At 60.7% G+C, this 10445-nt stretch overlaps 2 protein-coding genes across 6 annotated transcripts; both read left to right on the top strand.

Moving 5' to 3' along the window:
* The first annotated feature begins 1561 nt into the window (after positions 1-1561).
* Positions 1562-6619, top strand: DUS3L (dihydrouridine synthase 3 like). Of its 4 annotated transcripts, none has more exons than XM_047777387.1 (13): positions 1562-1786; positions 2525-2813; positions 3035-3544; positions 3919-3960; positions 4112-4264; positions 4494-4610; positions 4776-4841; positions 4923-5033; positions 5292-5388; positions 5561-5636; positions 5945-6133; positions 6210-6338; positions 6454-6619. In XM_047777387.1, the coding sequence occupies exons 1-13, from the start codon at positions 1680-1682 to the stop codon at positions 6524-6526; spliced, it is 1959 nt and encodes a 652-aa protein (XP_047633343.1). In that variant the 5' UTR covers positions 1562-1679; the 3' UTR covers positions 6527-6619. The 4 variants fall into 4 exon arrangements, with proteins under 4 accessions (XP_047633343.1, XP_047633345.1, XP_047633346.1 ...); XM_047777388.1 differs by lacking the exon at positions 1562-1786 and adding an exon at positions 1867-2004; XM_047777389.1 differs by lacking the exons at positions 6210-6338; positions 6454-6619 and having other exon boundaries at positions 5816-6037.
* A 149-nt stretch (positions 6620-6768) lies between these two features.
* Positions 6769-8927, top strand: PRR22 (proline rich 22). 2 transcript variants are annotated; one of them, XM_047777392.1, is made up of 3 exons: positions 6769-7249; positions 7339-7401; positions 7814-8927. In XM_047777392.1, the coding sequence occupies exons 1-3, from the start codon at positions 7120-7122 to the stop codon at positions 8905-8907; spliced, it is 1287 nt and encodes a 428-aa protein (XP_047633348.1). In that variant the 5' UTR covers positions 6769-7119; the 3' UTR covers positions 8908-8927. The 2 variants fall into 2 exon arrangements, with proteins under 2 accessions (XP_047633348.1, XP_047633347.1); XM_047777391.1 differs by having other exon boundaries at positions 7163-7249; positions 7339-8927.
* The last annotated feature ends 1518 nt before the right edge of the window (positions 8928-10445 follow it).

A 10445-nucleotide genomic window follows, 5' to 3' on the forward strand; every position in this document is an offset into this window, starting at 1 on the left:
CTTGTTACCTCTAGGAACACAGTTCCTGCCTCACTTCCCTGCTCAGGGGAACATCATCAAGTTTAGCCATGAGGAGATCCCTTGTGGCTCAGTGGGTTAAGGATCTTGCATTGTGACTGCAGCAGCTTGGGTTGCTGCTGTGACATGGGTTATATTCATGGCTCAGGAACTTCTATTCCATGCTGCGGACTCGGCCAAAAAAAAAGTTTAGCAGTGAAATGCAAGGGCCGCTATAAGGGCTTGGTTGTTCCCATTCTGCGCTATTCACGTAATTCAAGGCAAATAATAGTAGTAAAGTAACAGTAACAACAGTAGTCATTAATGTTCATTGTTATTTATTGAACCCTTACTTTCTTTTCTATTTTTGGCCACCCCTGAATATGGAAGTTCCCAGGCTAGGGGTCTAATGGGAGCTTATAGCTGCCGGTTTACACCACAGCCACAGCAATGCAGGATCCGAGCTGCATCTGTTACCTACAGTACAACTCACGGCAACGCTGGATCCTTCCCCACTGAGTGAGGCTAGGGGTTGAACCTGCGTCCTCATGGATGCTAGTCAGATTCGTTTCCACTGAGCCATGACAGGAACTCCTCCCTTACTTCTTTCAAAAACACTCAATGTCGACTTCTCAGTGAAAATGTTTTCCCTGATCATTCTATTAAGCATTGAAGCCACCAAAAAATGACATTCCTGGGAGTTCCTGCCCTGGCACAGTAGGTTAAAATCTGACTAAAGTGGCTTAGGTTGCTGCAGAGGTGGGGGTTTCACCTCTAGTCCGGTACAGCAGGTTAAAGGATCCCACATCGCCACAGCTGCACTGTTAGTTGTAGCTGCTGCTGGGAACTTCCATAGGCCATGTGTGCAGCCATTAAAAAAAAAAAAGGCATTCCCACTTCCTGCTTCATTACCATCCAACATACAGTATACGTATGTATTATGTGATCGTCTTCATCACTCTTATCTGAACTCTTAAGGGCAAAATTTTTGGTTTTTGTTTTTTTTGTCTGTTTTATTCATTGGTGTATCCCTAGGACAGCATCTAGCATACAGGCCCTGAACAAATTATTTGTTGAATGAACGCCCCAAATAAAAGCAGCAGAATTTTAAAAATTTTAGGAGCTCCTGTCGTGGTTCAGTGGTTAACGAGCGCGACTAGTGTCCATAAGGACACAGGTTCAATCCCTGGCCTCGCTCAGTGGGTTAAGGATCTGGCACTGCCATGAACTGTGGTGTAGGTCGCAGAGGCAGCTTGGATCCCCTGTTGCTGTGGTTGTGGCGTTGGCCGGCAGCTGCAGCTCTGATTCGACCCCTAGCCTGGGAACTTCCATATGCCGCGAGTGAGGCTCTAAAAAGACACACACACAAAAAAAAATTGAAAATAAAAAATTTTAAACCCCATCAGGAAAACAACACTTCCTTGGGCCGATTTGTGGCCCGGAGGAGGCCAGTTTGAGCGAACCTAAAGGATCATTTAACATTTCCCGTTCCCACGAGAGGATCAGAGGTTTGTACGGGAATCTGAGGCCCCACCCCCACGCAGGCTCCGCCCCATGACACGTACAATGGCGTCATTTGGAGCGACCCGGGCAAGAGCACTTCCCCGGCACAACCAGGGGAGACACACGGGCGACCCGGAAGGCCTTCCCGCGACACTCCAAAGCGGGGGTGAAGGGGACCGATGGCGGAGGGAGCGGCGGAGGCCCCAGCAGAGAGTGGTGGTGGTGGTGGTGGTGGCAATTCCGGAGCCGGCGAGCCAGAACGAGGGGTGGCGCCCATTAAACCTCAGTGAGTCTCTGGGCGGGGGGAGTATCTCAGGGCCTTCCCGGCACCCGTAAGTGCGGCCCGAACCGTGCATGCTGGGAGGTGGGGCCGCAGCCCAGGGCGGGAAGCTCGCATGCTCTTCTCACTTTCTTTTCTGCTCTCCTTTCTTTTCTACTCTCAGGGCCGGAGAGCACCTGAGATCGTGCACGTTGGGAACTGTCACATGCTCGAAGGACAGCACGGTGCATGCTGGGGTGGGCGGGTTTTGATGCCAAGGCCAGCATGCATGCTGGGGACTGTAGTCTCAGCATTTGGCGGGAATAGCGCATGTGCACCCCTAGCCAGCCGCAGATAGAATCTGGGATTGAATCTGAAGCAAGTGCTGGGAGGCGGGGAGGCGGGGAGGGGGCGTACTGGGGGCTGTAAGGCTGAAGGGCGTGCTGGGAAATGTGGCGGGCTGCGGCCTGGTTGCAAGGCGCTCTGGGACTTGTAGTTTCCTTTATCCTAACGTGGACAGGGGTGTTCACATCTATACTTCAGCTCATCAGTGTGGGCTCTGGGGACCTAGGAACAAAATAGGTCCTCCTTGTGGCCCTGAGGTGCTCCCAAGTTGGCAGCTGACTGATTCTAAGTGAGCACCCCATCAGCAGAAGCATTTAAGCAGGGGCAGGTGTTTTCAGCCTCTTTTCTCAGCGTTCATTGACTCTGAGCTCAGAGGGACTTCTTCCCTAACTCCTGTTTCCCCTGCCTGTCTGTTGGCAGATACCTCACCACCAAGGAGCAATTCCACGAATTCTTGGAAGCCGAAGGACGGGAGGAGCCCAGCCAGGAAACCAAGGCAGGGGACCCTGATGACAGTGACCTGGTTGAGCCTGAGGCCAAGCGTATCCGACTGGAGGATGGGCAGACAAAGGACGGGCAGACAGAGGAGGCAGCCGAGCAGAGGGAGCAGCCGCAGGCTCAGAAGAGGGCCCGGGGCCAGAACAAGAGCCGGCCTCATATGAAGCCCACCCACTATGACAAGAACAGGCTCTGTCCCTCCCTGGTCCAGGTGAGTGTCATTGTCACCAGAAAGTTTTAGAGGACTTGAGTGTGTGCCTCTCTGCCCTTCATTCAATCCTCGTGACTTTGTGATATAAGAATCGTTATCATTCCCATCTGCCCATGAAGAAACTGAGGACACCCTGCCAGGAGGAGAGGGACCTGCATTTCAATCCCTGGTTGCCTGACTGTCTCCCTGTCTTCCCTCATTGCCGGCTTGTTTCCCTGCAGGAATCAGCCTCTAAATGTTTCTATGGTGATCGCTGCCGCTTCCTGCATGATGTGAGCCTCTACCTGGAGACCAAGCCGGCTGACCTGGGACCCCGCTGTGTGCTCTTTGAGACCTTTGGCAGGTGCCCTTATGGCGTGACCTGCCGCTTTGCTGGGGCGCATCTGGGGCCCGAGGGCCAGAATCTGGTGCAGGAGGGGTTGGTCCAGGCCCCAAACATCCGCAACGGCCTGGACAAGGCCCTGCAGCAGCAACTGCGAAAGCGCAAGGTCTGCTTTGAGCGTTCGGAGCAGGCCCTGCGCCAACTAAGCAAGGGCCGGCTGCCAGGCCCTACCCCCACCGCTGCTGAGCCTGAGGTCACGGAGGCTGATGGTGCCCCAGAGCAAGATGGCTGTGATGCCCAGCAGACCTCCTATGGGCCACAACAGGCCCCTCCCAGTGGCCCTTTAAGGACATGCGGGCCCCTGACAGATGAGGATGTAGTCAGGTTGCGGCCCTGTGAGAAGCGGTGGGTATGTGTCACGGGTTCCCCGCTGAGGACATGGGCAGTGTTGGGGGCAGACAGAGCTGGACACTCACTCCGAACTCTCGAGCGTCAGGGCTGTGGCAGAGGGGAGCAGTGGGAAAGGCTTCCTGGAGGAGAGGACATTGGGGCTAGTGTCATGATGGTTGGGTAGAAGCTCTCCAGTGGAGAACGTGGAGAAAAGAACATTCCTCATGGAGGGATTTGTTGACTTGTGTGGAGGCCTGGGGGTGAAAGCGATCCCGGCTGGTCGCGGTAGGGCAAAGCATGTGGGGCAGAGGCTGTGGGGAGGCTTGAGGTTTGAGAGGCCTTGAAAGCCAGGTCGGAGGGGGGATCTTCACTGTGTGTTTTCCTTCCCTCCAGCTGGACATCAGTGGGAAATTGTACCTGGCCCCCCTCACCACGGTAGGACCCACATGGGGGTGGGCCGGCTGCTGGCAGCACGGTCACTCTAGCAGTACCTCCCCCACCTTATGGGTCTTAGGGTTTGGACGGGTGTCCGGGGGTCCCTGCCTGCCATGCCCTCACTCATGCCCCTGTCCCCCTCTGTCCCCAGTGCGGGAACCTACCCTTTCGGCGGATCTGTAAGCGCTTTGGGGCTGATGTGACATGCGGGGAGATGGCCGTGTGCACCAACCTGCTGCAGGGCCAGACGTCCGAGTGGGCCCTGCTCAAACGCCACCCCTGTGAGGACGTCTTTGGTGTCCAGGTCTGTGCTGCCCCGAGGGAGGGTGGAGGGGAATCTCAGCTGCCAAACTTCAAGGCAGGGTTCGGGGTCCGGCTCTCCAGGTCTCCTCCCAGACCCCTTGCCTCAGCCATGGGCGGGGTGCCAGCCTGATGCACTTCCAGGGCTGATGGCTTTGGCACGGGGCTAGGCAGAGCCGGCCCCTCACCCTCTGCCCTGTCCCCCTGTTCCCCCCCCCCCCATGCACACACAGCTTGAGGGCGCCTTCCCCGACACCATGACCAAGTGTGCAGAGCTGCTGAATCGCACCATCGAGGTGGATTTCGTGGACATCAACGTTGGCTGCCCCATTGATCTCGTATACAAGAAGGTACCCGCTCGGCCCCAGAGCCCCGGGGAGGGCAGAGTGTGGGTGGGCGGAGTCCCTGGGGGCCTCTGGGCCTCAGGTTCCCCATCTGGACAGCGAGGGCAGCAGGGGGCATCTGGCCCAGCCTGGGTCCTGCCTTCTGGAGCTCCAGCAGCCCATCTCTCACAGGGCGGGGGCTGTGCCCTCATGAACCGCTCGGCCAAGTTCCAGCAGATCGTCCGAGGCATGAACCAGGTACAGTCGGAGACACCACCTCACTCCCACGCCTTCCCCTTTCCCGATCCCCGGCCCTGCCAACCACTCCCGTCCCCACAGGTGCTGGACGTGCCCCTGACCGTGAAGATCCGCACAGGCGTCCAGGAGCGTGTGAATCTGGCCCACCGGCTGCTACCTGAGCTGCGGGACTGGGGGGCGGCTCTAGTCACGGTGGGTCTCGGGGCACAGTGAGCATCAGGACCCCTGAGGCTCATCACTTTCTAACTCTCTCTCCCTTCCCACTGTTCCCACCTGTTCTCTGGCTTTCCCTCCATCTCTGTCTCCATCTGTCTCTCTCTCTCTCTCTGTCTCTCTCTCTCAGCCCGTCTCTCCCGGTCTCTCTGGATCTCTTTCTCTCTGTCTCTGTCTGATCCTCCACCTTCCCAAACCCTTCCTCCCTCCCTCCCCATGCGGCTGCCTCTTCTCCAGCTCCATGGCCGCTCTCGGGAGCAGCGCTACACCAAGCTGGCCGACTGGCAGTACATCGAGCAGTGCGTGACAGCAGCCAGCCCCATGCCCCTCTTCGGTGGGTTCCCTGCCTTTCAGCTCAGACCTCCCCTCCCACACTGCCACCAAAGGCCACACACCTGGGGCCCACTCCCTGCCCTGATGGGGGTTGCTGGGCCGGCAAGGACTCCCCAAAACCCCCCATTCCTGCCTGCATGCAGCTCTCTGAGGCCCTGGCCTCTGTCCCTCAGGAAACGGGGACATCTTGTCTTATGAGGATGCCAACCGAGCCATGAAGACCGGTGTCGCTGGGATCATGATTGCCCGGTAAATGCCCAGGGCTGGGGGGTGCTACAGAGCACCAGCCAGACCCGCCCCTGAGCGCCCGCCTGCCTCCCCCGCAGCTCTGTCAGTCCCCAGTGGGTGGCTCTGCCTGGTCGGGCAAGGGGATGTTGGAGGTGGCAGCCGGTGGGGAAGGAAAGGACTGGAAACTTCTGCCATCGCAGGCTCAGAGTTGTGGATTGGAATTCTCGGACTTAGAAGGTTGCATTAGCGTGGCCAGGAAGTTTGGGACCATAGGTCTGAGGGGCTGAGGGTCCGGCCACCGGCCTGCTGACCACTTGCCCGGCCCCCAGCGGTGCCCTGCTGAAGCCGTGGCTCTTCACGGAGATCAAGGAGCAGCGGCACTGGGACATCTCGTCCTCTGAGCGCCTGGACATCCTGAGGGACTTCACACACTACGGCCTCGAGCATTGGGGCTCAGACACGCAGGGTGTGGAGAAGACACGCCGCTTCCTGCTCGAGTGGCTCTCCTTCCTGTGCAGGTGGGATGGGACGGGGGGCGGGGGTTGGTATCCTGTGGAGGCCTGGCCCAACCCTGGCCCCCCTGCCGCCCAACAGGTATGTGCCTGTGGGCCTGCTGGAGCGGCTCCCACAGAGAATCAACGAGCGGCCGCCCTACTACATGGGCCGCGACTACCTGGAGACGCTCATGTCCAGCCAGAAGGCAGCCGACTGGATCCGCATCAGGTGCCCGGGGGCCCAGGCACCGGGGTGGGAGCCGAGAGGAGCCGGTTGGTGGGTGGGGAGCTGGGCCGGGGGCACCCTTGCCCTGGCTTGACCCTGCCCCCTGTCCTCCTCACAGTGAGATGCTGCTGGGACCCGTGCCACCCACCTTCGTTTTCCTGCCCAAGCACAAGGCCAATGCCTACAAGTAGCCACGGGGGTGGGAGGGGGCGCCTGACCGCCCAGTGGCTCCCCCCACGACCTTCCTGGCACCTGAGAAGACAATAAATTTTATTCTCGTAAAACCCAGGCCTTTCTGTGACCCTGAGGCTGTCCTTCTGCTCCCCGTCCTTGTAGCTCCCTTCCTCCTTCTTTAGCCGTCTACCTGTGCTGGCCGCTGCCGGTGCCCAGGAGACCTTGGCCACAAGGAAGCCACAGGGCTTCTGAGAGGAGAGCTTGGCCTGTGAAGGTGTGGATCTGGGTGGGTTGCCTGGAGGAAGGGGCCTCGGACCTGTCGGGCAGGCATTGCTGGCAGTGGCGGAAGGCTGGTGACTGGGCCCAGGGTCCACCCTGCCCTTTGTGACGCCCGTCTCTGGCTGCCTTGGTTTCCCTGTCTGCTCCTGCCCCCCCCGCCCCCCCCATACCCGGAACCCTGACCGGTGGGCAGTGTGCAGCCTGGAACCCGCTGCCCCGAGTAACCGGGCAAACAGAACCTTGCAGGACTCTGAGCCCATTCTCCGGGTGGGCTGCCTGTGCTCCCACCTGCTGCCTTCCTGGCCTGCCCAGGCCGGGCTCCCACCTCTCCATGCAGCACCCCAAACCCTTCTACACACCTGCAGCTCCCCAAAGAGGCTTCAGTCCCCAAGGCTTGGACGGCACTGAGGGGCCGGGCAGCCAGCCTGGTCCCACCTGCACGGAGCCTCTTCCCACTATGGGTATGGGGAGGTGGGACCCAATGGGGTGGGGACCAGGGCTCTGCCCGCCAGCCACAGGACCCCACCCACCTGCCTGTTTTTGTCCACAGGTTCCTCCAACCTGTATCACCCCTCAAACCCGGAGAAAGAGGTGTTTCCGGCCCCTCCAGCAGGTACCAACCTTGATGTCCGGGGAGTGGGCAGGTCTGTCTTGCCCCCACCCATGTTTCTAGATGGCTCCCCCTTCCGAAGGCAGGACCTGTGTCTTATTTCCCAACGGGGCCCCTGGACCGAGGCCTGTGTTCCTCTTCCCCTATATGGGGCTTTGCAGACAGGGCCTATGTCCCTTGTCCTCCCAAAGCCAGGCCTGTTTCCCCAGCCCCCAGTCAGGCCTGCAAATCGAAGCCCAGGGCCCCTGGCCCCTAGACAGGTCCCCAGAGGCAAAGGCTATGTCCCTGTCCAGGTGGGCCCCAAAGTTGGTCTGTGTGCTCTGTCTGCCACGTGTGCCCCAGGGTTTGGGCCCCCCAGCACCCCCACGGCAGGTCCCAGGACTGCTTCTCTCAGGGCCGCCCTCCCCGGCCACAGGTTTCCAGATGGCGCCCTGCGGGTGCTTCTTTGACCCCCGCATCTACCGAATCGAGTGGGCCGCCACCGACTTCGGCCAGTCGTCCTTGTACAAGCTGGCGGCAGTAGGCGGCGGGGGGCCTGCTGGGGGCCCCGCCTCGCCCAGCACCTACCTCCTGGAGCCCCAGCACTACCTCAAGGCCCCAGGGCCGCCTCCGCTGCCCCCGCCCTACCCCCACTACCAGCCACTGCTGCCAGGGGGCCCCCAGTACCTCCTGCCCTACTTCCCAGAGGGGCCTGGGCCTGAGGCCCTGGGCTTCATGGGGGATGGGGGGCCCCCCACCTTCGTTGAGCTGCCTCCTCCCTTGATCAAGGAAGGCCCGGCACCCCCACTGCCCCCCAAGGAGAGCAAACTGCCCCCACTGCTCATCACGCTGCCCGCCGAGGCCCCGCTGCCCGCTGGTCCCTACAGCCACCTCAAGGGCCGCCTGAGCCAGCTGCAGGGGCCCAGCGAGCCCCCCGCCTTCCCCACCAAGGAGCCACCACCCAGCCCGCTGCTGTACCCACCAGGCCCCGCTGAGCCCAGGGCGCCCGAAGCTGAGGCGGCCCCGCTGGGGGCGGGTGAGGCCAGGACCTCCGAGGCGACCAAGGCCTTCACCCTGCCTGAGAAGGTGCTGCTCGAGGATGCCATGAAGCTCTTTGACTGCCTCCCGGGTGGTGCCGAGCCGGATGGGGCCCCTCACAAGGCCCCCGGGCCCACCCTGCCTGACAGCGGGGGCGGTGGGGACGACTCCTCTGGTGACATCCGCTCGCTACACCTGCCCGACGAGTTGCTGTCCTTCGACTACAGTGTACCCGAAATCCTGGACACCGTGTCCAACGTGGACTATTTTTTCAACTTCAAGGCGCTGGACGAGGAGCCACCACCGCAACCGGGCCCCCCGGCTGCCACCGCCGTGGCCCCCGCACTGCGATCTGAGCCCCCTGGCAAGAGAAAGGCTGGCACCTCGACCTCCAAGAAGGGGAGGCAGGGTGGCAAGGGCAGGCAGGCTGCTGGCCTGGCCAGCGTTGCCCCCTCAGGGTCCAGGCAGGACCTGGGAGCCGCGCCTCATTAAAGGAGATTTGACCTCTCAAATCTGTGGTGGCGTCGAATGTGGGGGCCTGGGCTGGGGCCCGACCTGGAGGGCTCTCCCTTTGCTCACTCCATTGTCCAGTGGGCCTGAGCCATGTGGTGAGGCCCTGCCGGACCGCAGTGCCTCCTGGGTGTCAGGCTTCCTGAGCAGAGTGGATTTGGGATTCTAGATCCCTGGTCTCCTAGCCCTAGAAAACCCCAAGTCAACCAGCAGGACTCGGGGCGGGGGGGCTTCTTAGTGGTGGAGAGACACCTTCCAGACTCCTGCAGTGTTAGGATTTCACCTCCGTGTTTGATGAGGAAGCCAAGGCTGCCCAGAGATGTGCAGGAACTTGCCTGGAGACACACAGCAAGCAGGGTGGGGCCTGGGAAGTGGCCTGCACATCCCCCCCATCCCCCTGAAGCCAGGACCTGACCAGTGGAGGGATGGGGGAGGCCTTTCAGCAGTGTGCAGCTGTCTGGGCTTCAGCCCAGCGGGCAGGAGTGGGTGTCACCAATGGTGAATGGAAAGGTCCCCACGGATGGAGGCCCTGGGAGGGTGGAGGCAGGTGTTGGGTGGAGATGGAGGCACCTGATGGTCTGAGGGAGGGGGCTGGGCAGGGATGCAGCAGAGGATACCTGATGGATGCTCAGGTGTCCCAGGACAGGTGTGCAGAGTGCAGCTGCAGCCCAGGTAAGGGCCGAGGGACAACACGGGTGTGCGTCCAGCTTGGTCCTGGGTGCTGCATCCCCCCACTGGGCCCTGCCACACGTGGGCCCAAAGTTTGGGTGTTTCACTGCTTACACCTCTTCCCCCTGGCCTGGCTCCTCCCCCTGCGGTCCTTGGAGCTCCCTCCTCCCATGTCCCAGGCTCCCCTCTGCCTTTCCCTTCCGGAGAAGACATTTCAGGGGAGGGGGCAGCTGTTGGCTGTACCCTCCCCTGAAATGCTACAGGGGACCCTGAGGGAGGTGACTTGGTTTCCTGGTGGCATATAAGGAGGTAAAGAGAGACGGAGCAGTCTCTGGAGTGGGTGGGCCTGCCTGCTCCCCTCCCTGCAGGAGGAAGGGCCCTCCCCAGCCTAGGCCCTGGGGCCTTCACAGTTGGGCTCTGCTGGGCAGGCCCAGGGGCTTCATTAGAACCCAGGACATGGCTGGGTGTGTGTGTTGGGGGCGTCCTGTGTGTCAGCACCACACCTGGAATCTGTGGGGCTTGTCCCCCTGAACCCTTCTGCAAGAGCAGAAGCAGTCGGTCCGGACTGTACTGGCGTCGTCGTCCACACTTACCCGCCTGGCTCTGTTCAGAACATGGACACAGCCCAGAGAAGCGCGAGCTCGCCTCCCTTGCTTCTCTCTGAGCCCTTGCTCCCTGCAGCTGCATTACGGGTATTTTTGAGACTAAAATTAAGTGCCTCCAACCAAGAGGAGGCCCTGGCAAATGAGGAGGCTGCAAGACAATGGGTTCAGTAAGATGACCACAGACTGAGGGTTGAGAAGCTAGTGTTACCTGACCTGTCTGCTCCCGAGAGGCCTGGAGGGTGGGTG

The sequence above is a fragment of the Phacochoerus africanus genome, chromosome 4 (genome assembly GCF_016906955.1).
Source record: "Phacochoerus africanus isolate WHEZ1 chromosome 4, ROS_Pafr_v1, whole genome shotgun sequence".
Taxonomy (NCBI): Eukaryota; Metazoa; Chordata; class Mammalia; order Artiodactyla; family Suidae; genus Phacochoerus; species Phacochoerus africanus.

What these genes read in the sequence shown, in the direction of transcription:
- DUS3L (XM_047777387.1), top strand. Translation starts at nt 1,680, where the DNA reads ATGGCGGAGGGAGCGGCGGAGGCCCCAGCAGAGAGTGGTGGTGGTGGT. An exon ending in TCTGTCCCTCCCTGGTCCAG is followed by an intron (nt 2,814 to 3,034) that starts GTGAGTGTCATT and finishes GTTTCCCTGCAG; the next exon opens with GAATCAGCCTCTAAATGTTT. An exon ending in TCGTCCGAGGCATGAACCAG is followed by an intron (nt 4,842 to 4,922) that starts GTACAGTCGGAG and finishes CCGTCCCCACAG; the next exon opens with GTGCTGGACGTGCCCCTGAC.
- PRR22 (XM_047777391.1), top strand. Translation starts at nt 7,462, where the DNA reads ATGGCTCCCCCTTCCGAAGGCAGGACCTGTGTCTTATTTCCCAACGGG.